General features: G+C 45.8%; 1 protein-coding gene across 2 annotated transcripts in view; it reads right to left on the bottom strand.

Moving 5' to 3' along the window:
• The window catches only part of LOC144128617 (putative fatty acyl-CoA reductase CG5065), a 29,037-nt gene extending 10,294 nt beyond the window's left edge, over positions 1 to 18,743 (bottom strand). For both annotated transcript variants that reach the window (XM_077662153.1, XM_077662154.1), the window contains exons 1-6: positions 18,624 to 18,743; positions 14,342 to 14,498; positions 7,825 to 7,941; positions 4,529 to 4,704; positions 3,647 to 3,719; positions 2,753 to 2,859 (exon numbers count right to left, since the gene is read on the bottom strand). In XM_077662153.1, coding sequence (XP_077518279.1) covers positions 2,753 to 2,859; positions 3,647 to 3,719; positions 4,529 to 4,704; positions 7,825 to 7,941; positions 14,342 to 14,434 — 566 coding nt within the window. In that variant the 5' untranslated portion in view covers positions 14,435 to 14,498; positions 18,624 to 18,743. The remainder of the gene's footprint in view (positions 1 to 2,752; positions 2,860 to 3,646; positions 3,720 to 4,528; positions 4,705 to 7,824; positions 7,942 to 14,341; positions 14,499 to 18,623) is intronic.
• Positions 18,744 to 26,895: the final 8,152 nt, after the last annotated feature.

Here is a 26,895-nt window from a genome sequence, read left to right as displayed (position 1 = left end):
GAATCAGTTCCTTTCAGCGCAGCGGTTATCTGCTCGCTTGTATCTCACAGCGTTGCCCCCCCCCCCCCCACTTGACACCCACCTGGCGAAGGCGCTTATGACGCTCTTAGCGAACGAAGCGATAACTTAGAAGACATAACCGAAGAACCACGTTGCGCTGAGTGTTCTCGACAAAAATGTGAGCGTCTCGTCCTGGACCGGACCAGCAGTACCGCATCCATGATACCAGGGATACCGAGAACATTGAAGTCATCACCGAAGGAAACGCTTATTTGCTTTTAGACCGAGGACTCAGCATTGCAAGAGGCATCGCTTGTTTCCAAAATGGTTAAGCTGAAGAGCTGGTGAAGAACTTTACCGACGAATAGTGACATCTCAACAAAGGCATGACCATCGCGTTCTTGGATGAAATTGGCAAGGTGAGCAATATGTTTTCTCTCTCAGAGCAGCCTTCAGCGACCCCAGCAACGCAAACACTAAACCCCACTTGCGACATAAACCTAGCACTGCCAAGTCTGAGGCGGATGAACTGAAGGACTTCTTACGGCGTCACAAAGGCTGTTTTTCTTCGTAGTCAATGCAGACATCAGTCACCAAGCACCGCATCGTAGCCGAAGAATACGCATGACCTTGTCGTCAGTGTTCCTACTGAGTGGCAGCACGAGAACGCGAATCTACTAGGAATCAAGACGAAAAAAGGCTGCGGGACGATGTCATGCAGCTGTCAAAGAGCCCATGGGCGTCACCTGCTCATCCGGAGAGGAATAAAGATTGTAGGCTTCGGTTCTGCGTCGACTGCCGTCGTTTGAACACGATAACTAACGAGGATAGACACCCCTTGCCACACATCTGCAATACGCTGGACACTGCAATACAAACCCCTGCTGGTCGAAGGACCGGCTACTGGCAGATTACGACCGCCAAAAGAGACTGAAGCAGATCGCCACTGTCATTAGGACTTTTCTTCGCACCTGCAACTTTTCAGTGGGTCAAGAACGCGGTGCTAGCATATCTCAAGTGAAAAACCTGTCTTGTTTACTTAAACGACATTTTACTCTTCACGACGAGCTCCGACGAACACCTAATGAGGCTAAAGGAAGTGCTGGTTGCAATAAAGTCTTCTGGACTTACACTGAAACAAGAAAAACTGCCTCTTCACCTAACAGGAGCTCTTTTTTTCTCGGCCACGGTGTTAGGAATGATGGAGTGCGCCCTGACCCAGGAAAAAGAGCCGCTGTTGCACAAGTGCCGCATTCTGCCGATAAGAAAGCCATCCGAAAATTTTTGGCACTGCGTGCCAATTACCACCGATTTTTAAAGCATTTCTCAAGCATTACAGATCCTATAAAGACTTGGCTAAAGAGCGCGGGTTTGATCCCGGCCGCGGCGGTCGAATTTCGATGGAGGCAAAACTCCAGAGGCCTGTGTACTGTGCGATGTCAGTGCATGATAAAGAACCCCGGGTGGACAAAATTTCCTGAGCCCTCTACTATGGCGTCTCTCATTGACTGAGTCGCTTTGGGACGTAAACCCCTAAAACCATAAAGCCACACTTGACTAAAGAATGCGTTCCCTTTCAGTGCAAAGCGCAGAAAACTGAAACTTTAAAGGCCGCCGCGGTGGCTGAGTGGTTATGGCGCTCGGCTGCTGGCCCGAAAGACGCGGGTTCGATCCGGGCCGCGGCGGTCGAATTTCGATGGAGGCGAAATTCTAGAGGCCCGTGTACTGTGCGATGTCAGTGCACGTTAAAGAACCCCAGGTGGTTGAAATTTACGGAGCCCTTCACTACAGCGTCCCTCATAGCCTGAGTCACTTTGGGACGTTAAACCCTCAAACAGAAAAAGAAAGAAAGAAAAGAAACTTTAAAGCAATTTCAACGCCGTTTTCAAGCGCCACCAGTGTTCGAATACTGGATAAAGAAGCGGAAACCGAAATTCAGACTAACGCAAGAAGCTAGGGCGTCGGATCCGCGCTTGTCCAAAGGATGAACTGAATTCGAAACTGCGGAAAAAGATAAGTGTCTGGCAACACTGCAAAACATAAAAGATGGCTGTCCTACCCTGGTCCGCAGCGGCCATGCGGCGGCCCTTTGGCTTGATGCTGTGCTTCGATTTTTAGTTTTTGGGTGTGGAATCATGGTGCTTTGTCGAACTGTAGCGGCCAAAGCCCTCTGTCTAATCGGATTGGATAAGCACGTTGATGTCCATGTCGAAATTCTCGCCCTGTGCAGCTTGCACGTGGTGCTCGCGCGTGGTACTCGCGCTAACCTATGTCTGGTGTTTGCATTCTGAGTTCATTTTTAAGTACTTTAATTTTAATTGTAAACGTCAGGCTGATGCTTATTCAAGAGTGCAGTAGTGGCGCGAAAGTTTGTAGTGTTTCTTGATGCTCGAAACCGCCAGTGGGTGACCTCACCACTTTTGTTTGCGACGCCAGTGACAATCAGATCCGTCTGGCAAGATTGTAGACTCCTGGAACTACTTCCACAATCTTCAGGGTTGTCATCGATGCTCTCCGTAGCTTATCTTTAAAGTTCTCCGTCAAAATTAAATCGAGCGCGGCAGTGAGCAGCAGGGATTCGGTTCAACGACCTCTGAGCATGCTTGTTGCTATCGCCGCCGCAGAGGTTTGTGCGAGCAAGTCAGCTCATTAAAGACTTCCTTTCATAGAAACGTTTCTCTGTTCTTCTGTAATCTACGGTGCGGTAACCACCGCGTGACAACTTAGGGCTATTATATTAAAATGCGCTTACCGAGTCACTTCAATTATTCTTTGCACATCAACAGGCGGCGGGTATACCTTCTCGTCTATTTCTTTCATAGTCCAGTTGGAATACGCTGTTGAAACATGGACGAAAGCCTAGGAGAAAGCAGATGGAGTAATTGAATTTTCTGCAATGAATAAACACATTAGGCCTGTACTGAAATGGGAAATGAGGTGATAAATGGGATCTCTTTTCATCTGAAATTTTGTACTGCATTCCTTCACGCACGTGAACAACCGCGTATCCTGCTGGTTTAGTCATGCTCCAGTAATAATAGTTTTGCCGGGACAGAATGCAATATCTATCTGAGCAAGTCTGCATGTATAGTTCAGTTGACAATGCTTTTAGCTCCCAGCACAATTGCACGGCATTTATTCCCTACTATAAATATCTGCGTGCGCTCCTACGGCCTTAGCTGTTTGCTGCACCCGCTCTGGTCCTTATAAGCTTGAGCTGGACAGCACAGCCACCCACTGCTATTGAATAAAGTTTACCCACCCACCAACGTCCCCCTCCCCAGCTATCTTGTACCGCTCCCCCCCCCCCCCCCCCCCACTCGATACAAGAAAGTACCTTGGCCCCCCTCCCCCAAAAAACATCGCTGGCTACGTGCCTGCAGGCACTCATGGCGCCAGTAAATCACGGAAAAAATTCTATACAGCGTTTTCACATGCCTGAACAGTGCGTGGCTGCCTTGCACTTGTGAAGTTTTGCGCCAGGCTATCGCAACAACTGGTACGACAGGTACCCGTTAGTCAAGAACGGCTCTGCCAGCAAACAGTCACTATCAGCAACTATCAGCAAACAGCGCGACGTAGAAGGTGTTCATTTAAGAAAGCCTGCCTAGCTAGGAATCATTGCGTACAACGGACAACTACTCACACAAAGCTTCGACATCTTTCTAGAAAGGTCCAGGACAGTCCGTGTACCCAGAACGTTGATCGCAACAACCCGTCTTAAAAAAAAAAGACAACATCGAGATTTATTGAGACTGCTGCGGTAACAAACATGTTTGAAATATTTGAGAAGTACACAATCGTAAAAACGTAACCTACTCAGTAGAATAGAAATAAACAGATCTGAATTTTCTACAGCGTACGAAATGGCTAACGTTGTTCGCAGGATGATTTGTTTTCGTTTCGACGTGCTTTCTATATTACATGTGGACAAAGAAAACGTTAGAGATCACCGCGGCTACCAGCATTAGAGGAATGTGAAAGCACTGACGCTTCCTCGGCACTCATCGGCTCTCTTTGCCCTTCTCTGAGTCCACTGACGTTTGCTTCTAATTAATTAGCTTATTAATCTATGTCAAACAAACTTTTTGTTCAGTTATCACTCATCAAACACATTTCAATCCATTTCAAACTGTATTTTCACTTCTTTACCTAATTTCCCACTATTTTGCCGCCCACGGCTCTTTCCCCGTCTACTCAGTATATTATCGTTATTTCGACGTTTCTTTTACATTATTCGCTCTAATTAATTACTAGTCATCCTATTTGCATCAAATTTATTGCACATCATCCTCACATCGTCCTCTATTGATCACAACCATTCGTTTGATGCTGCCTCTTATGAGAAAGTCACAATCGCTGCGGACACGTTTTTGTGACACGCTTTGGTGACACGACCCTTTTTACATAGCCTAGAAATGTTTTCGCATTAATAAATTGTCTTCGGAACTAATCCGCAAGCAATCACATGGAACCGTCAGACAAGTTTCAAACATGGCACACGGTGATCGACGTTTTTTCAACTCACTTGAAAGGTTCGTTAAACCTGACTGTGGCACCCAAGTGGAAGACGACAGAGACTTCTTCTAATAAAGCAGCCTGCTCAACATCATTGAGCCCCAAATTTGGTAGAGTCAGGTCTCCTGCAACTACCTTGACCTTTTCGAAGGCACCTGGCTTCTCTTTCTTGAGGCGGTCGAACACCTACGAAGGAGAAAGAGATGGTAGCGGAGAAAGAACAGCAGAGCCCCAGGCATCACTCGCAACCTTACGATTCCCAGCGCAGTGGTAATCCCAGTGGTGATTCCCAGCATTCGGTGATCTTTCTTTAAGTGCCACTCTTAAGATCAGGGTACACACTCTAAACAACGAGCCATTCAACTGGAAAATATTTCTCTGAAATAATTAGAGACGCACGGAAAAAAGCTTTGAGATAGTGCAAAAACAAACCACGACAGAATGAAAAAAGTTTGTTTCCTATCAAAAACTATACACCAACCAACGCCCGTATACTTGAAACAGTCAGAAGGAGAAAGTATTGATGCAAAAAAGCGGCACAGTAACAAACAGCCCAATAACACACACAGCAGCTCGACCAAAAGCTAACATTGACAAATACAAATTCCCTTAGTGTACAAAACAAATCAGAAGCATTAGGAAGCTTACTAGCAGACTAAGATCCGGATATTGTGGCCATCATAGAGACGTGTCTCTCAGCGCTATATGAATCGATCACGAGATGGCCCCTCCAAAAAGAAACATTCGAATAGAGCGGTTTTCACGGGATGGAGGAATTGCATTATTTATAAAAACCTGCCTTCTCCTTGCCCCTCTTCCCGAGGTAGACAACGCAGAAGCTTTTTTATGAAAACTTTTGTACGAGGGGGCATCGACTGTCAACGATAACGTTTCTCGGAGTCCTTCGCACAGCACACTCCTTGATGATAAATTTTCGCCTACATCAACTTGTTCTTATCCAATTTGCATTCAAGGTCTAAAAAAATTGTTCATTTTATAAAGCGTCGGTTTTCTATTGAATTTTGTATATTTTATCGTTTGTATTTGTTTAATCGTTTTGCGGTTTAAATTTTTTTTGTTACTCACACATGTGTCTTTACGCTAAAGCAAAAAAAAAAGGGCCTGCTTTTTTTCCCTCTGCTAAGCTCTCGGTAGAGAGCAGAAGTACTGTTGAATAAATAGGTAAATAAGACAGCATCAGCAGTTTGAGCAGTGCAAGCTCAGTTCATTCACTCACATGGTCACATGATTCTCTGCAAACATTACTGCGCTCTAAACTGGATTCGAACTCGTTAGCCAAAAGGTTGCGACAAAAACAGTGGACTGTTTCGAAAGGTTAGAGGCCATTTCAGAAAAAAAGAAAAACGAACAGAAGAGTCTGGCAGCTGTCGAGTGCAAAAACAGCGTAGCCAGCCTCCCGTTGGCGAATGGTGACATCTAGTGCTGTGTTACCGCAGCCTCTTGTATAAAAAGAATAGTAGCATTTTCCCAGCAAATAACGGCGCGTTTTACTCCAGAGAGGAAACAAGGTCATGAACTTCTCCTAGCTGCCCGCAGAAATGTGATGACGGAGATAATAACGAGGGCATTATTAGCGTTCGCATTGCATCAAGGTTTTTTTTTCGTGTAATAAAATCAGCGCAACTATGCTAAATTCACAAAGGCATCTGTGTTGCTTTCCTCTGAGCGCAGTATAATATTAAATTTTTAGGGCGATAGCTAACAGAAGTCGCTGCCGTATTCCACCACAAACCAACGCCGCTACGACATGCTGGCCAATCCGAATACTTTTCATTCCTTGAAAGCAATTGGGGATACCCTTCGGAGGCGCTTTTCATCTCGAAAGCGACCGCTCTCAAGACAGAGCCTTGCGCAGTCAACTTTGCACTCATCTTCAAAGTTGGCTAGCTGAAAATTTGTGATTACTCACCATCTCTACAACCGCCAGAGATTACACAATCGATAGCACCTGCGTGCTTCGTTCCCTTACACTAGAACACGCGCGCGCCAATAGATAGATGTTTTGTTAAAGATGCATGTACATAACTTATTTTTTACCATTGCACGTGCTTAACACGATTATACTAAATACCGCTCAACTGGTTGTGTAAGAAAGTTTTCAATATACTTGGCCACCGGAAGGTCCCTTCTACCGTACGTTATTTCCTGTGTTATGCTGATTTGGCAACAAAGATAGGAGATTAGAAAAACAGTGGGGGCTGTAGGACATTAATAGCTTCTCTTAGGCTCGCAGTCACGCGGTTTGATTCTCAGCCTTCTTCGTGTTTCGTTATTTTATTTGTTTGTACGAATGCAGTCTTCCTGTTAATACGTATATCACGTAACGAAATCTACCGCTTTGTGCCATCTTTTGATTATTTTAGGGTGTGCGGCATCTTTTAATTTTCATGCATAAATTACGAGTAGGCCATTAGCTCTGCTCGGTTTGGAAAGTAAATACTCTACCGGGGCTGGATACCCGGAGCTTAGGCATTTCCTAAATAATCAAAGGAAGAAAGGCCCCACATCAATGCCAGTTTTCTTTTTTTTTTGAGAGAGAGAGCTTCGCCCACCATCGAAATGAATGTTCAAATATCCTAATAAGAGCAAATGACGGGAATAGCGCACTTCGTACTTGGCTTCGATAGTGTTGGGGCGAAGACACGGATTCTTCTGCGAAATAGCTATGGTGTAATGAGCTCCACTGTGCGCAGATTAAGTCCTTTCAAAATATGTGTTTCGCTTTTATAATGAACTTAGAGGCATACTGAGCACATATTCATTCAACTTTTTTCTTAACAAACAGCGATTTGGGCTCTCTGGCTATGCTGATGATAGTTTGGCAGCAAAAGACACACTTATTGCCGAGAGAATTAGATGTAGGTATTTTTCCGCACTCAATTCACGCTCGTGACGTCAGGACCAAAAGGGAATCCATGATCGCCGTCTTGAAGGGAATTCTGGTGTAGCCTTGCCTTCGGGATCCATACAAAATGAAGTTACTGGATGCTTTTGCAGGTTGTTTTCGAAAGCGGCCAGTGGCGGCGTCAGTTGTTTTCAAGTTTTCGGCATTTACTAGCTAACAAAAGCTATGTTTTGAGTGAAAATAGAACCTTTGTGATTAGATCGCAGTTATCTATCGATAGATGACAACTTAAGTTTTTCATCGATGGTCCTACAACACTAGTTAATATTTGGTATTACGCATTTGGATACCTTCTACCACATTATCTTGTTAAAATAACGGTCGACAAATGAGGAAACAGTCAAAACTTCTTTCAGCAAAAGCGTACATGCAGAATTTACCGGCATGTTGAAGACCACTTCCATCCTGGCCTGCGGTTCCTCTCCTCGCTTGCATCGAACGAGGACATAGACTCGTTTTACACTGGGACAAGATCGTAGTAATTTTTCCAGCAGTACCTGGAAAGTGTACAAGTTCAGTGAGACTATGCACATTATTAAATAGTGATTAAAATCATTGATTTTAAACAGCGAGAACAACTGTATAATTACATCGGCCTAAAAATTTAGCACACAGCCAGCGGATTGCAGCGAGTCGGTATTGTTTCCTAGGTAAAGAGGAGATGAAAATATGTTAGCACTGCATGGAAGCTTTCTTCTAAATATCAGTTACTGCGAAGCACAGGACCCTCTGGAAGCGGAGTGGTGTTTGAATGCGCACGTGTCGACAAGATGCGGCAAAGCATGCGATTTTAAGGCCTCGTGCCCGGTGTAACACCTAAGAATTACAAAATTTTCGTAACACAGTACGTTGGGATTTTCCCTAAACATATCTTTAACAGGGTCAGCCATACACCTTTAAGATCATTTGCGATAAATTGCTGTCTGAGAGTATAAAAAGTAAATGTATTTAGCATGTTGTGGCCAGTCCCTGAGACATTGTTCAAGGCATCTTCACTTGTCATACTTTCTCAAACTAGTACCTCCGAGAATAACTGACTTTAAATACACCTCGAAGAAAATTGCTCGTCACCGTGGATTCATAGCAGAGATACAAAGATCCTTTTGGGATAGGAATTTTATATGGCTTTCAAAAGGTTCTAATACAAGGATTATTAAAAATCATTACTGCGCTACTTCGTTTCACTGTTATAAATTGTCCAAAAACGGGTTCTAACTACTGATAAATTAAATCTGTCCTTTCAAATTCATCTTATTGCTGTTAGACTCTCTTTCTAAAAGAATTGAGCAATGCATGAGTACTTGAAATCTACAAAGTAAAGTCAGTGCAATGCCGCAAGAAAGCGGCGTATTTAAAGCCAATAACGCGAATTATAGGTCAGCAATGGAGTAAACATGTTAAGAATTGATTAAAGACAACAAAAAAAGCTTATTATGATGGCAATAAATTCAACATAATCAACTGTGCTCCAATATGTTGAATGTTGGCGGCAATATGAAAATGTAATACTACTGGAGTTTACTTCAAGCACGATAGAAGTCAAACGCACAAATGGGGGAAAAATGAGCCATCTATTTATGTACATTTCGGAGAAATTGCGAAAAGAAAGATACTGTAAAGCCTAAAGTCAAAAAGTAAAAAAAAACTTACATGACTTATTACAGCTCCCATTTTAAGATCACCATTATTTAAGGGAGTTTTAGCCGCTACAGTTATTCTGCATCCGATTCAGGCATGTCATATACAGGGCGTTACCTATATTTAAAAATGGGCATTTTGAGTTAGAAGAGCATTTTCTTCCGCATGACATTGTCAGCGGTGGTGTACATCAGAATACAGATAAGACGATTTAGCTATCAGGCTGGTTAATTAATATTAAAAAGTAGGCTTGCAAACTAATAAAGTAAAGCACCTTATTCTTCCTTCCGGTAAACATTGTCAGCGGTGGTGTGCATCAAAATACAGACAAGACAAGTTAGCTATCAGGCTGGCTAATTAATATTAAAAAGTAGGCTTACAAACTAATAAAGGAAAGCTCCTTATTTTCCACGAATGTCGGTAGCACACCGCAAGCAATATCCACATCAGGTTTTAGACTTTACAAAACGTCATTCCCGTCGTCGTTGCAGCACAAAAAATTTTGAGGCCGAACGCAGCTGAAACAGACACTGCCCGACGGAGGGAACTCCTACGAGCGTCCGTCGCACAGTTACCATCCTGTCACATGACCTCAATCCGGGCGCCGCTCCGACCCAGGGGCTGCGAAACGAACATGTGATAATCGCTCCGCTGTGTGACGAGCACTCGTAGGCATGGCTAATGCTCTCACTGACCACGTGGTTTCGGTTTCGACTGTGTGCGGCCCCAAAATTTCTTGCGCTGGAACGGCAACAAGAAAGCATTTTTAAATATCTAAAAACTGACATGAATGTTGCATTCAGTAGACTATAGGCCTCTTAATAAATAAGGAGCTAAACTTTGACCATCATCATCATCATCACCACCATCATCATCATCATCCTGACTACGCCCACTGCAGGGCAAAGGACTCTCATATGTCTCTCCAATTAACCCCGTACTTTGCCACCTGCGGACATCGTATCCACGCAGAATTCTTTATCTCATCCACTCACCTAACTTTCTGCCGCTCTCTACTACGCTTGCCTTCTCTTAGAATCCAATACGTTATCCTTAAGGACCAGTGGTTATTTCATCTTCGCATTGCATGCTCTGTCCAAACTTTTTTATTCCTCTTGATCTCGACTAGGATTTCATTAACACGCGTTTGTTCCCACACCAACTCTGCCCGCTTTCGGTCTCTTAACGTGACACCTATCATTTTTTCCCATAGCTCGCTGCGTTGCCCTTAACTTGAGCTGAACCCTATTCCTAAGCCTCCACGTTTCTGTCCCATAGGCGATGTGACATTCCGTGTGTGCTACGAGGATCCACGTTCGACGGCGCGGCGTAGACGGAGACCCGTGACAGCGGCATCATCAATTACCCAGCCATGCTCTTTGAGTGACGACCAGAACAACCGGACCCGCCGCCGCCGCCGCGGGGAAACAGGCTTTATCCTCCCCAATTTCCGGGCACATTCCAGGACAAGGGAGCTGTCAGCGGGCCAGAGCGCGCCGTACCACAGCCGACGCTATGCGCTACCGCGAAGACAACATTCTTTCCCTCCTTCCCCTTTCGACGTGGGCTATCGCCGGGAAGGCACCCACAGCTTCCCGCCGTGCCTCGTGAACAAAAGCGCATTCCCAGAAGGGCCGCGACGGACACCTGTCATGGCGGACAGGCAGTACTCGCCAAGAATGTGGAAAGACAGGCGCTAGTGAATTAGCTCCGAAGAGAGAGCCTGTGTATACTCTCACTTGAGAGAGAGAGTGGTGGCGTTTTTGTTGTTTATTTAGTTTGTATTGTTAACAGACTCTGGGTTCGAGGCTAAGCCCAACCCAAGGGGTGGTCCCCATCTCGCATGTTATTTTGGATTGGAGAATTGATGCTTTGGGCGGGCCACTGGAAATGACCGCCCTTAGTCCTTTGTTAATCAAGTGCTTAAAAGCACATGTAAACGGATGCAGTGGAGTCTGAGCTGAGGACGACATCGTTCGCCAAGAGGGCCTTCAGCGCCGAAGCCCGACGGCGTGCAGCTTCTGCCAGCAACCGCTCGAGCCCAACTCCGGAGCCACTCCATCGCCCCCATGAAGTCGTCGGCACGTAAGCTCGGACGCCCCAGCCTCTGATGTATAATCTTAATCATGTGTAATTATTGAATATACCTGTTTGTTTAAACTGAGCCATACGGTGTCTCTTTGCCTCTCCGTCCCGTGTGGACCTGCGCATTATGGGGGTCATCACAGCGAGTACCGGCAAGATAAAGCTGCTGTATACTTTTCTTGGGGGGGAAATCCGACTGTGCGGCCTGCCCGTGGCCCCCCCTGCCACCGGATACGGGCCGGTGTAGTTTCGGCTACTAGGCTTTGTTCCGGTGCAACGCACAGCGGTGGGGATGGGCTGGCCGGGGCCCGTCCTCTGGGGATGCAAAACCCCATGGGAGTGGCAGCGACTCCCAAGCGACTGAGTGGGCCAGTCGCGCACGTGAGGTCCGATGCCTGTGCGGAGGCAGGCCTGGTTTCATAATCAGGTTGAACTCACGGAATTGGACTCAAAAACTGCTCGAAAATCAAAAAGCCTCTGCACGCGGGGGCGTGCGTGGCTACCGGCTGGCGCGTCGGTTTCTGGCCACGGAGAGGCCAGGTCCGCGCGGGGGTTTCCAGCAGAAGGGCTCCTTGGGGGCGATGTCCTCGGGGAAGCAGCCAGGGATGGCTGACCGCGGGGCCGTGAGGCTAGAGCGCGGGACGCCGAGGTAAGGAGGACCTTTGTAGGACCGATGCAAAAACCGTCGATGTTGCGGAGTAGCGGTGGAGTAGGCCCGGGTTATCTCACCCTCGGCCAGGTTCTTGGTTTGTGGCCCGGTCAGCCCGGCCCTGAACACTCCCTCCTCAGTAGGTGTGGAGCAAGCCAGGGGAGGAAATAAGTGCATGGTTGGTTGGTTGGAAGCACAGGTGGGTCCCTGGGATCCACCACACATACTTCCGGAGTCTGAAAAGCCGCGAAAAACACTCGACGGTTAGTAGCTGGGAGCGTAATGCAAGTCCGAAACGGACCCCTGAAAGTCGTGGAGGAGCCCGAGGCAGCTGCCCCGGGTTAGTATTCCTTTCTCCGAGTCGGAGCTATTGCGTCGTTGGGTGGTCGGGCATCCCGTGAGTGGAGCCGCACCATTGGAGAACATCGACGCCCTCCCTGTCCTGGCCAGACAGGAGTCGAGCGATGATAAAATGAGGGTCAATATCTCGCTGTCCCCATTCCCATCACATTACCCATAACCCTTCCCTCAGTCCCATTCCCACAACCTATGTCCCACCCCCTCCGCTACGTCCCAGGGGAGATCAGGGGAGTCTCCCCGGGCCCGCTCCCCCGGCTGTGGGTCGCTTAGTAGCATTACCCCATTTTTTTATTTTCCCACCTTCTGGTGGCAAAAGCACAACATTGCCTTCGGGCCTTTTCATTTATATTACGATTGGGTTAAGCCTGTGATACTTTAGTGGTACAGGCAGGAGCTCATTGGTTTACGTTTTTTTTATGGCAGCTCCACCATACTCTTTGTATACTTTTCTTCTGGGGAATATTTGCAAACTGGCATTCATAATCTGAGAGGACCTGCCAAACCGGCTTCACCCCATTCTAATTATTGTAGATATTACCCTCTCATGACCCGGATCAGCGGCCACTGCCTGCCCTATGTAGACGCATTCCCTTAGCACTTCCAGCACCTCGTTGCCAGTGGTGCACTGCGGTTCATTTTCGATACTCTTGAGCATAACTTTGGATTTCTGCATGTTAATTTTTAGACCCACCGTTCTGCTTTGCCTGTCTAACTCCATGATCATGCTTTGCAGTTCATCTCCTGAGTGACGTAGCAAGGCAACGTCATCAGAGAATCGCAGATTACTATGGAATTCTGTATTAACTCTTATCCTCAACTGTTTACAATCCAGGCCTCAGAACACCTCCTGCAAACAGGCGGTGAATAGCATTGGTGCGATTGTGTCTCCCTGCCCGACCGCTTTCTTTACTGGAATTTTATTGCTGACTTAATGGAGAACTATGGTAGCTGAGCAGTAGTTACAGATATCGTCCAGTATTTTCATATATGGCTCTTCTACAACTTATTCCGCAATGCCTGCATGACAGCTGAGGTTTCCACTCAGTCAAATGGTTTCTCGTAATCAATGAAGGCTGTAGAGTTGATTATATTCGGTGCATTTCTCTATCACCTGATTGATAGCGTGAACATGGTCTACTGTCGAGTATACTTTACGAAAGCCTGCCTGATCATTTGGTTGATTGAAGTCCAGAATGTCCTGATCCTGAAGCAATTACCTTATTAAATACCTTGTAGGTGCCGGCTCTGAGCTGATCATTCTGTGTTTTTTTCAAGTCCTTCACGTCTACTTTTTTATGAATTAAGATAATGTTTGCGTTCTTCCAAGCTTCTGGTACGCTCGAGGTAATAAGGCATTGCGCATACGGGGTGGCTAGTTTTTCTAGCAAAATATCCCCTCCGTCCTTCAGCAGATCTGCTGCTACCCGATCCTCACCACTTGATTTCCCCCTTGCATTGCTCCTAATACTTTCCTTACTTCCTCTTTCGTTACTGGCGGGATGTCCCATTGCTCTGTTCTACTGCCTCTCTCATTAACGTTCTGCTTACTTTGGCTTGTTTACAGATTTTTGTAGAATTCTTTGGCTGTTTTAACTATCTTTTCTATATTGCTAATGAGATTTCGCTCTTTTTCTCTAAACGCATACAACTTGTTTTTACCTGTGCCTAGTTTCCTCTTCACCGCTTTGAAGCTACATCCTTTCTTTAGAGCCTGCTCAATTTTGTTCACTTTTAACTTCCTTATATAGGTTACCTTGCGCTTATTTATTAACTTTATAGCTCTGCCAGTTCTACTCTGTCTGTCTCCTAGTTTGCGGTTATCATGTTAAGCCATCCTACCGCCCACTTCTACTGTACACTCCTTAATGATAGCTGTGAGATTATCGTTAATTGTATGACCATTAAGATCGTCTTCCTCAGTTACCATAATAGTTACAAGTTAACTGTCAACATTAGTTAACCAGAGTTCTTGTTAACACACCGTAACTGCACTCTGGAGCACACTGCCACTGAAAATATAGCGCCGAGGAGAGCGCTGTTCAACATAAAGAGCCTTTTTATAAAATTCCTATCATTCTAAGGTGAACCACCCTCCATATAGCTGGCAGGCAAGCGAGTCTGTAGGATGCTGTACAAACTTTGAGGAACGCGAGATGTATGCTGACCTTTCCTATGAAGCCTGTTCCTCCAGTGACGAAAACCACTCTGTCGTCGTAGAAATCAGCAACCTGGGAGTTGCCATATTCTGCCGTCGCCATCGCTGACTGCAGAGTTTTCTGAGGTTGGTCTTCTTTTGTCACCTGGCGGGCTGTCTTGAGAACACTGGAGACATAAGGAAGCATTTACATTTCAGATGTATACGCAGGCAGGTAGGTAAGAACTGAAAGGGCCCGTCGGTGCTCCCTCAGTTGGGCATTGAGCGCGGTACTGCTGGTTCGATCTCCGAGAGCGACGGTTGTTGTAAGTTACAGGTGGCAGTTAACTGATCCTCATGAGGCGCTTTCCCCCTTTGCGTTGTTTTAAAGGCTGTTTTTTTGACTTCAACTTTTTGTTTTTTACTTCCAGGATGTCGCATCCCTCTGCACCACTGCCTGTTTTCGTCATTACAAATTAAGTTCGCTTAACAAAACACGTTTGCGGGGCTTGTTGGTGATGCGTTGTTTTCTTTAAAACAAAACACAACAATTGATTTAAAACAAGATCTTCAGGATTGTTAAATGGATCCGGAGCTTTCGACTACGGCGTGCTTCATATATCCCAATGCTTCTTTTGGCGCTTGAAAGCAAATTATTTAAAACGTTGGTTAGGTATTAAAAATGTTTAAATGTTTAAAAGTTTAAAATGTACAAATCGGCTCCACTGCTAGAGCCACCAACACTAGAAAAACGTGTAATAAGGGAGCAAATTATACTCACTGCCATCCACCCAAGTGCAGCCATACAGCTACAAAAGAAAGCCATACAGCTTCTAGAGAAACTTCGTAGTTAAAAAAATTCGTCTTCGTCCAGGGTTCTAACCCGGGGCCGCCGGGTTGGAACCAGGGTTCACCGGAGCAGTCGCCCTACTATCTGAGCTTACTGGGATGGCTAGCATACAGTAGGGCGAGAATGAATTGATCAATAATTCGAAATGGGGACAGTGTTGGTAAAATGTTTTAGGTAAAAGCATTTTAAACAGAAGTTGGTAACCTTTAACACTAGAAATTTTCCAGCGAATCTAGCCTAACTGGGGTGTCTCAGCAAAAAGTGCGTTTTAACTGGGATTTGATACGGCTTAGTGAGATTAAGGGGACAGGTCAAGCGCATACTGTGCTAAAGAGAGGGTACGCAGTAGGCTATCATCGTTTAGCAGACAAACAAGAAACATGTATTGGATTCATGATCAATATGGATATAGCTAGCATCATAGAAGTACTCTAAAGTATTAACAATAGGGTGGCAGTCATCGTGATTAAGCTTAGGGTGCACAAATTGAATGTGGGGCAGGCCTAATCATGAATGTATGTAGATCCATTCAGCATTTAGACTATCGGCTCATCATGAATGAATCTGCATCCATACATGGTGACCAGATAGACTAAATGTTCCATGATTACAAAGAATCGACACATAGTTAAGCAAAACCGCAGTACAATGTACTGCAGTACCAAGGTAGTCAAGAAGTAGACGAGGCAATTGGGGACTACGGCATAGATAGGTTATAAGAATTGCAAAGGGAAGGCACTAGTAGAGTTCGCAGAAGGAAATAATTTACGGATCCTGAATACTTTCTTTAGCAAACGGGAGGAATCAAAGTGCATTTCGAAAAACCTGAATGGCAACATACATATGTAGATCACTGCAAGCATCACATAGGACACAAAGTGAAAACACTGGAGTCCACGCTGGAGGCTGGGCGCAACCCGTACGAGAGCGATGTTGTAAAGTGGCTTCAGAACTAGTCTTAAAAGCGTGCTCAAAACGGAGTTGAGAAATAAGTAACAAATTATTGGATTGCGAGCACAAATTACATTGAATATCCCCAAACAATTCGCCGCTCAAGCTGGCTGCCTGAATACTGACAAATATGCGCGCCATAATAAGAACTGTTTACACAGATTAGGAAATGGCAATAGAAAAGCAACGCGCTTAGAAGGACACTACCAACTTTTTCTTACCAACTTCCACCAACACTACCGACATAGTAAGATATTGAATATGGCGATTTAGGATAAGCTTACGCAAAGGGTGGCTGGTGGTGGCGGTGAAAAGCCTTTATTGAATGAAAGAGGTAAGGCTCTTTAAAGAGCCCCGCAATGGATGGAGTCCTTATTCCGGGTGGCTGAGCATCACCTTCAATCTATGTAACACTTCTAAATCCTATCGCCTGACAAATTGCAATGGCGGATAAGCGACTAGTTTTGAGCAGAAAGATATCTCTAAGTGCCAACAATTCTCCGTCATGAAGAGGCGGACACCGCTCTTACCCGTACTGCTGTTTTTGCCAACGTCGACTGGGAGTGAATTTGACGAGGTGCCTGAACATTTTGTAGCAAATTTTATTGATAACTTAACATACGCTCACTTATTCTGCTATATAGATTTCAAAACTTTACGTTTATTTATAAAATTTGGAGAAATTGGTGCCGAGAGAGATCTTTGGCCAACTTCGAAGGTATTTTAGCAAAGAAATTAACTATAATGCCGAGTAGTTTGTCAAGTGGTCTAAGTAAACTCCTTTACAATACAATAAAATTCGCCGACATACCTCGTACGGATAAAGAAACAATACTGCGCAAACTTTGGAACAGAACATAACGAAAACTCAGAACGATGATAACAGAGTCATATTTTATGTTTATTACAGCGTTTTTACCTTCTGTAGGTTACATTAATAATTATAAGCAATACAGTGTGTTGGATGATACTTTTAATGCAGTGCCCGCCACCAATTTAAAGAACAGACCCTTCTGCAGGGCTCTACATGTCATGCAACTCTGAGGAAACCCTCTCTTGGCGACGTGCGTCAGGTGTGGTGATGGCGGAGGAATTTGGGATTTGTGGCTGACCGGAGTATGGTTTTGAAAACAGTTAACAATGTTACTCACTCAAAACATCGCTATTCAATGTTTTCATCTATGCTTCATTCAACTCCATTAAAAAAAACTTCCAGTGTTTTGTTTTTATAGTTTGCACCCTGTATCAAGTTCCAGCAATGATGTAGAGGTTGGTCCACTTTCAGCGTGCTCAAGTGAGCATGTGACCACGCTTTTCGCAGAGCCAGTGCACTCGATACGGCCGTGCATCGAAACACAGTGACGCAGGCGCTGAAGGATCTGGATTTGGGGCCTCGCGTCGACTGTCGCTTCTCACTGATGTGCGGCCGGGATGGACGCACCGACCCTCCTAAGAACGCAGCCACACACCCATGTGTTCAGCTTATGAGTGGACCGCCGTTTACCTTTATTTGACGTGTAGGTAGATGGTAGAACAGTTAAAATAACTACGAGTCATCACAAGGCCACATCAAAACAGCCATTCGTCTGGCCAAGGTATAAAAACATTCTGTATCAAGCGTCGCGATCCCCCATGGTGGCTCAGTAATTAGGGCGCTCGGATACTGAGCAAGAGTTCCCGGGTTCGATCCCGACCGCGCCGGCCGCGTTTCGATCGAGACGAACGCAAAGGCACCCGTGTTCTGTGCGATGTCAGGGCACGTTACAGATCCCAAGGTGATCGAAATTATTCCGGAGTCCTCCACTATGGCACTTCTTTCTCTTTTTCTTCTTTTGCTTACACCTTCCTCCCTTTGCTTTTAGCGCGGTTCGGGTGTCCACCGAGATGTGAAAAAATTACTGCGCCATTTCCTTTTTTTAAAAAAAACCTTTTTTTTTCAAATGTGGTGGAAGAAGAAACCTAGGGGCTGTATGCTTTCAAAGCATATTTTGAATGGTGTACTGGAGCAAATTAAGAGAGGTATTTTTGTAGCGATAGCTACATTAAGCTAGCATTTCGAGTCTTTACCGTGGCACCCCTTGAGCAGCGTGGCCACCCCGTGGCCGCACCGTGGCTGGTCACGTGATTGGTCAGGTGGTGCGGAGGAGCTGCCGGCGGTGCGGCGCTCCGGAGAAACCAAGTGGGGGGGGGAGTGAATTGGCGTCCAAGGACGAAGATGCAGCAGGAACGCCCAGCGAAACGGAGCGGCGAAAGGCTGACTTTGCAATTCGACTAAGCGAGCTCCACACGGCCAGCTGTAGCTGTTGCGTCACTGCAGGCTTAATTAGAGCTAAACCACAGCCATTTTTTTTAAAGGTGGCTTGTTCACTGAAAGGCATGCTTCATCCCATACACTTAAGGTCGATATATCAGGCACAGCATCCGTACTTTAATCGCCGAACAATTCATGCACTTTTCTACAAACGCCTTCAAGCAAGGGTTACCAGGCTCTACGAATAGATGTAGTACATACCTTATAGAGATGATCGAAACAAGCTATATCTCTCGTCGACCAGCTAGCTTAGCGGCAAACTACCATAGCTGACTGCAAAAGCGGAAGGCTGGGGCGTCCGACGAAAGCACGGACTCGTCTAGATACGACCGGAAATGGTTCGCTGTGCTTTGTAAAATGACACGTGCTCGAGCACATACCATTTCCGTGATTTGAAAAGTAAGTTGAAAGTTACCATAAATCCAGAAGGACAGGTTAGGCAAACAGTCGAGAGTACGACAGCTGCGGTTTGAGTAAAATAAAAAATAAAACGCATTTCTTTGGGAGAGATGCACAGCCTCTCCCGTAAATAGTTTGCAGACGTTTAACAGCGAAATAGAAAAATAAAAATTCTGTTCATCAGCCAAACTGTATGTGAGAGAAAACGCTTCTCGCTTAATACTTTCAGGTTGATTCACCCACACCTGCAGACTGATGCTAATGTCGAGTAAACGTGAGTCGAATTAATGCACTTATGAAAAGTTAAAGGAATCGTAGCACCAGTTAGTGAAGTTTTGTCAGTGATAGAGCTATCATATATATTTAACAGTTTGTCTTGAAGAGGCGAAATAACGGAATCAGGAATGCTAAAAAAATTTCATCTTACTAAGAAAGAACAGTAAATAAGAAAGACGACTTACTCACTAGTAGTACTAACTTTTAGAGCAACTTCGACACTAGTTTTACGTTTTCAATTTAGACGCGCTATCATTACACGGTTTGAAAAGGCTTGTTGCCGAATTAAAGGATATTAACGAGGCAAAAAACCTTATACCTGAGGTAGATGAACCGCTGTCGTCAAGAACTGCGCATGACAAGTAGCAAGTGCCCTGCAAAGGTGATTACGGCGCGTTGTCATTTAACAGCGAAGAGAAAGTTGCATACAGGCTGTGCGACGCGACTAATCTTTACGGAACTCGAGCTGATAACAGCTCTCGCGCAGACATCTGCGAATTCTGTATAATGCTACCATGTTTAGATGAAAACTAGATATAAAGATATTGTGCATTGATATCCCAATGATAATGACTATTTACTGTAGGTCGTAACATGTTGACACTCTAATGGCAGGCTGTGAAAACATAAAGGACCGTCTAACACCAGTTACTTTGGCTATCCTGATTGGCGGACGAGCATGATAGCGCAGGCATTGTTCAAGCATGTTCCGTTCTAATGCGTAAATATGTTTGAGTGCTCCGTTTAGGATTTTCTCAAGACAACTGCATAAGGTATTGTGAGGACGAGTTTGTTGCTACCTACTGGCGGGATTAGTGGTGCAGTACTGAACCGCCGCGGGTCGCAGGAGCAACTTGTTGCTGAGATCCGTCTACTGCACCACGGCACCGTTTCCAAAGGTCATGACATCATTTTTCAATGGCTGCCAGGACACTGTGGTATTAACGGTAATCACCAGGCCGATGCGGCTGCGCGTTCTGCTCACAACGACGGACTTCCAGTGAGGATCCCAATATCGAGACCTGACGCTGCGTGTGGGCTTCGCCCTTTGGCGCTGGAGCTCACACTTTCAGCGTGGAACACGGGAGAGTTATGCAACCTCCGCCTCAAGGCACTGGACCCTGAACTGCGCCTTTGTCTTCCACGTAACTTAGAACGTCGCGACGCAACATTGTTATGCCGTTTATGGATCGGTGTTGCATTTACCAATTACTATGCTTTCCGGATGGGGATGGCCGACAGCCCTGCCTGTGAGAGCTGTGGTTGTGAGGAGACCATCGCTCATCTTCTCTGTGAGTGCCCTGCATTTGCGAGTGCAAGACATACACTGTGTTGTGCCCTGGACCGCCTCGATCCTCGCCCATTAACAGAGCAAAAGATCCTCGGTCCGTGGCCACAGCAGTCGACTGCCCTCAAGGCATACAAGGCACTCTTTGCCTACTTGAGAGCGACTGGATTTAGTGACAAATTGTGACAGCGATGTGCGTGTGTGTGTGTTATGCCTTTTTCCTCTTCTCTCTTCCTCCTTTTAGTCCCCTAATTCTTCTTCCCCAGTGCAGGGTAGCCAACCGGAACCCCTTTCTGGTTAACATCCCTGCCTTTCCCTCCTCCCCTTTATCTATCTATCTATCTACAGAACCGCCAGCTGCATGCCTCACCGCAGCTGCACTTTAGATAAATAATAAATTACGATCGATCGACCAGCCATGGTACATTTCTGTCACTTAGAAGCTGCTCTTCTGTAGCAGGTCTTGAAGCTTTGGGTTCCCCTTCAATACCAGCAGTCTGTGAGGTGGAATATAGTCATCATCATCATCATCATCATCATCCTGACTTCGCCCACTGCCAAACAAAGGGCTTTCTCGTATCTCTGTAATTAACTCAGTCCTGTCCTATCCTGTCCTCGGGCGGAGGGAGTAAGCAGGTAGTTAAATAAACTCGGCATCGGATGTCGTAATGATTTTCTTTTCGATTCATCGTCCTCCTTTTCTGTCTTTTGTCAGCACTGCCTATTTTGTGAAAGAAGACGAATGACACTCCTGCCTGGCTACCAACCTTGACGGCACATGTGGTTGGTAGAATGATGAATGGGTTAAAGAACACAGCGACAAAAAAATTGCCACAAACTACGGCCCCACGTCTATGTGTGGCGTCTCAAAGGGAAGCTCGACAGGAAAGGACACGCAAGACTTATTTTCAGCTTTTTATATAATAGCTTTAAGGCTAGCAGCCCCTGCACTTCATTCAGGCGAGTACATATGCAAAAATGTTTGCTTCCACACAACGCCTTAATCTCCAAAATACACTAGTCGCGATGCTTGATTCATTCAGTTTTGCGTAGTGCACCTGCCCTCCACTTTAATGTACGACATGTCCCGTGAGCGAATTCTCCGCAATAACCTTTGTTGGCCATAATATTTACTGTTCATTTATTGGCGCGCTTGACGGGATATACAGCAGATAAAAAAATAAAAGTACAATGTCACCCGGATTCATCTCCGTTTTGCCTTCGTTAACGGCATGGTTAAGCTTACTGCCCAGTTATTTTGCTTCGCTTTTTTTTTTCACAAAGCAGGTCAGCGTACGCCGAAAGCTGCTATTTGGAAAGTTTAGCCACGAGAGCATTTTGAAAGGTTAATTTCGCTTTCCGCTCATATGTCAAGGGGGTCAATTCACGCATGTCATAGTGATTTCGCGTGCTACAGTGCATACACACTAAACAGTATTACGCCCACACGGGAGTGGAACGGAAAAAAGCTGGCTTCTAGAGCATTGCCTTTTACAAAAGGGTGCACACTAGACGACAGCTTACTTCCATTTTTACTCTTTTCTGTTTAGAGGGTACATTTTTGCGCGGCTCAACGCGTCTTGCGTTTTTTGCTATTTCCTTAAAAATTTAAATGCAGCGGTCTTCGTGAGCTACTTACAGAAAAAAAAAATTACGGAAATGATAAAGCCTAACATACCACAATGTGCGCCAAGACAAGACTGTAACCTGAAATTTGGGCATTCGCTCGGAAAACGGTGCAAATAAAATGCATTATTCCTGAAAAAAAAAAATGCGTCGAAAACCTTTCTTTAGCCGCCGTCTTGTCGTTTTGTTTTCATTTTAAAAAAAGAAAAAATCGATTATGATTCCTAAGGGTTTAGCTTTCCAAAGCTACTTAGGCTATGAGGGACGCCGTAGTGAAGGGCTCCGGAAATTAAACGCGCGTGGGGTTATTTCACGTGCACTGACATCGCATAGTACACCGGCCTCTGGAATTTTGCTTTCATCGAAATTCGACCGCCGCGGTTGAGATCGAGCCCGCGTCTTTTGGGTCAGCAGGAGAGTGCCATAACCACTGAGCCACCGCGGTTGCCCGCAGGGAAATAAATGCACTTGATTTAAGATGTGCGGACCGGGAGAGGTTAGCGAAGCTTTTCTAAACGATAGGTACGCAGAAATGCGCTGACATTTCAGGTACGTGAACAAGCATTTCCTTAGTTTCGTAGATATCATGAGGCTATTGATCTCTACTCACGTTGTATGTTATCGCAGTCTTCTTGCTGTAGAGCTGTTCCCTGGTGTTTTCAATGGGGCTTATATCGTCCGAGATAACGCGACTGCACGGAGTTCACAAAACACGCAAAGGGTTCGCGACGATTACAGCTTCCGCGCGGGTTCTCAAATTTGAAACAGATAGAGAAAGAGAAAACTTTCCATACAGTTTCTATATAAGAATAGTAAGAAGCTCTAAGAGTCTTTCTCCAGAAGCGATATTAGACGCAGGTTGGCTATCTTGACCTCTTTGCCTGGTTTAGGAATGAAATTCCTTCTTACAATTGGGCTCATAGAATGTTGCCTGTACAATGTTCGTTGTAGTAGTCCGTGAGTTGTTGCAGTACTGTCGTATCCAGGTTAGCAAAGAGTCCAACCACAACGTTCTCTAAGCCAGCAGCTGTTCCTCGGCGCAGTTATGAGTGCTGCTGTACTTACTCTAACGTAAACTATTCATCGAGCTCTACGTTGATTTGTTCCTGGTGTTCTGTGTTGGAAGGTGGGTCTTGTAAGTTACAGAAGTATCGTCAGGCGAGCTCCGATTCAGCCGCCGCGGTGGCTGAGTGGTTACGGCGCTCGGCTGCTGGCCCGAAAGAGACGCGGGTTCGATCCCGGCCGCGGCGGTCGAATTTCGATGGAGGCGAAATTCTAGAGGCCCGTGTGCTGTGCGATGTCAGTGCACGTTAAAGAACACCAGGTGGTCGAAATTTCCGGAGCCCTTCACTACGGCGTCTCTCATAGCCTGAGTCCCTTTGGGACGTTAAACCCCCATAAACCAACCAACTGACATCGACAGCTCTACTAAACTATAGAAAAGTTTATATATGCAGGTAAAAACTTTTTTTTGGAAATAGTGTATATAAGCAATGACTGCATTCATACTAATCCGCATTTCGTTTATCCAACCTAGCTGTTGATGCGCTAACAAAGCACGCAAATTTGTTTTATGCCCTCAGCTGCAAAACTGTTCGCCTGCTGCAAAAAAAAAAGTACTTTCATCATTTGCTCTTCCGGGAAAAGGCTGTTAAAAGAAAAGTTACTTGGAACAAATGGGGACTAATATTCAGAACAAGTGATTTCGCAAACTGTCCAGTCGGAAATTTTGGTGTTATAACATCAACTAATTGGTTGACTGGTAAAGGGCTGAACCAAGCAAGAGGTGGGCACAGAAGAGGTCTCTTTCTTTTTTCGTAAAGAATATTGTATAAACACAATATAATTCAGAACAAGTGGAAGTACGTTTAACATATAGAGTATATCGCGCGTGGGTGCCGGCTTTACAGTTGTAGACGAATTCATTGAATCTTTGCGCAATGGAAAAATATAACCAAGGCATAGCAAAAAAAAAAGAAAACAGTTGTGACTACGACGCAGAAAACAAGAAAGGTTCTGCACGTTCGTGGAGCAAGAAATATATAAACACAAGATGCGCGCTTGAGATATGTGCCTCATTTTTTTTAATATGGCGCCAAAAAAAAACAAGATCTCCGGAACATTTTGCATTTCTCTCAGCCTTCAACCCCTCTGTAATTTGTCATCTCATCCATTAGTACGGAATGCCCTAAATTTTCTACCAGTTTAGCAAAAAAGGCTGTCGCCAAACAGATTTTTAAATTTGTAGTTTAGCTTGCCACGCCGCCGGCGCCGTCGCCTCCGCCGATTAAATTCCTGGCACCGCGCCGCCGACGCCGCCGCCGCCGACTAGAAACGACCCCAACGCCGCCGCCGTTCGAAACCGACGCGGCGCACACCTCTAGAAAAACACTGCATTTGGTTAGGCCTAGGAGCTTGAAAATCGCCAAATTATCTAAAAAAACAGGGGCTAGTCATCGCTTATACCGCTACGTGTGGGCAAGAACAGGCGAAATAAAAGTGAACCGCTACCGTTTGAGCGAGCTATTGCGTCGGTGAATCCAGCGGCGACAAGTATTTATTCCGAGCGGGCGAGCAAGGCGCCGTCATCTTGTCAACGTTAACGTACGCAAGCCACGCAAGCGCCGCAACGCAAAGTCCGCTGGCTAGCGTACGCACGCAAGACGCAGGGCTTGCGCGTGCGTTCTCCGCATGCGCACTACCGTCGCCGCAAACTCCTTGCGTACGCTAAGCCGTTGCGTACGCACAGATAAAACTGTAATATTCAGCGCGGACCTGACGGCGTGAGGCGCAAGCAATGAGAAGAAATAAAGCCGAGAACTGACGAGCAGGCATCACTTTATTTTGGCCGCGCATGCGCACGGGACGCATAACTCATACCCAGAGCCTTACGGTAGATGGCGCTGACTTGCTCCGCACAGCACCGTCAGCGCGCTCTGGGCAAGGCTGCTCACCACAGTACGTTATAAAGCTGCCTAATTTTCTCAAGCATCGACAATGTTCAAGCGTGAAAAGTAGCTGTACGAACCAAGCTGTACGAACCACTGACTCTCACTTATTTTCATATCTTAATTCTCTCAAAGCGAGTCCTTCAATGCAGTATCCTTAAAGTTTAGGTTCTTCATGACGTATAATATGTGGTATTCTATTATTGCGTTAATAACATATCCACATAAAAGTCGATCCTGCCAGCTTTCGCCAGCATGATGGCAGTCATGTTTATACTAGATCGGAAGTGACTGGCATAGGAAAAAAGGGGTAGGAAACCGAATGCCCTATGCCGCGCCGCTTTCTACTCCCTTTGGTGCCAATGGCGACTGAATCCGCTAAAGGGTCATTTTAAAGCGGCTGCGCCGTCACTGACGAACTCGGGTGGGCGATATGTCGCCTGTGCAGCTGGAGGAAGGGCGGGGAAGGGAAAGGAGGTGGTTGATTACCGCTGTAAGATTTAAGAAAACGATAAAACATGTTATAGGCAGGAGCGTTAAGTATGTAACATATAATCAAAGGGTCAAACAAAATTACCGCGCTCAATCCCGCGAATGTTCGAAGCAGGATCTCGGCCATCGTTCCCTCATCTTGCTAACACAGGAAAGCCCCACTTCCGGAATTTCACATATAGTCCAAGCCTGGAGGCGGTCTAATGTGACCGGTCGACGTGATAAACGTCGGATAAACGCCTTCGTACTATTTTCCGAGAATTTCAAACCCGATGATTCGTATCATTCGCTCGAATATTGTGGTTTTTCTACGGTCGGATTTAAGAAAGTCGGTGCAGTTTTCGATCGGTGGGAAATATTCAGAAATTCCCGAATATCCGAAAAATATCTCTAATGTAAATTTTTTGAATCTGATATGAGCCCAAAGATATTCGATTGGTGTTCGAAATTTGTAATATTCGCACACCCCTACTATTTAGCCATCCGTCGTTCTTTCGGAGAAGGTTCGCTGCTCCGAGCGTCTCCAGTAAAACGAGGAGGCGTACGTAGGGTTTGCACTCGCCCTGCGGGGAACGAAAGGGTGCACTGATTCGCAAAGAGCTAAAAGATGAGGAAGAGCTTGAGTGGGCCGCTCGTTTGCCGCCTTTGTGGCCATCACTTCCTCAAAACGCGCGAGAGAGCTTTCCGAGTTTAGCCATCAATGTATGTAGACTCCGCGGCGGTATAGCGATTTCTTGGCAACAGGCGGGTGGGAAAATCAGTGGACCCGAGGCGGTAAACTTGGCACACGGCAGGCCGCAGCGGCGTTGGGGCACTGCCTGCGTCATTATCTTCTACCTGACTGAAGACTTTCGCCTGCGGCATACTAGAGGGCAAGAGGCTCTTCCGCTCCTGGCTCTTAGAAGGAGGTGCTCCGCGGCACGGATGCCTCCATTGCCGCGTCGGGTGTGACTACCAATCTTGCAGCGGCGTTTTACTGAATAAACACAAAAGAAAGCGACAAGGCCTCCACAGATGGATCGACTTAAGCACTCGTTAACAAGTTGGGTAATCATTTGGAGGGCCAGTAAGCGATTAATGAGGAGGTCCATCTTACAGCCATGAGGGGCATCAACTGCGAAAAAAAATTTAAAAAAACATAGTTCTTTTTTTTTTGGTGAATGCGCTGCCACTGTGTGATGATGAACCGGCTCCAGTTTCTGCCGAGCTAGTGTCCTCGCACGGTTTTTTGCTTATTTTTCAGTTGTACCGCTGTATAATTGTTCTCTTTGACGTTGATTTGCCTGCTGTGATCTTGCAACCAAGTGGCCTTATTTGAAGGTGATTCCTACTGTGCATGCCAAAAAAAAAAATCATGCACGCTTAAGTCACTTGAAATTGTGAAAAAAATGTCAAGGAAGTCGGTAATAAAAACTTCATGCTTTTATTGGTTTCCCGATGAGAA

This window comes from Amblyomma americanum, chromosome 4 (genome assembly GCF_052857255.1).
Source record: "Amblyomma americanum isolate KBUSLIRL-KWMA chromosome 4, ASM5285725v1, whole genome shotgun sequence".
In the NCBI taxonomy this organism is placed as follows: domain Eukaryota; kingdom Metazoa; phylum Arthropoda; class Arachnida; order Ixodida; family Ixodidae; genus Amblyomma; species Amblyomma americanum.
The sequence above is the reverse complement of the archived record's forward strand: the minus strand, read 5'-3'. Positions and strand labels throughout refer to the sequence as shown.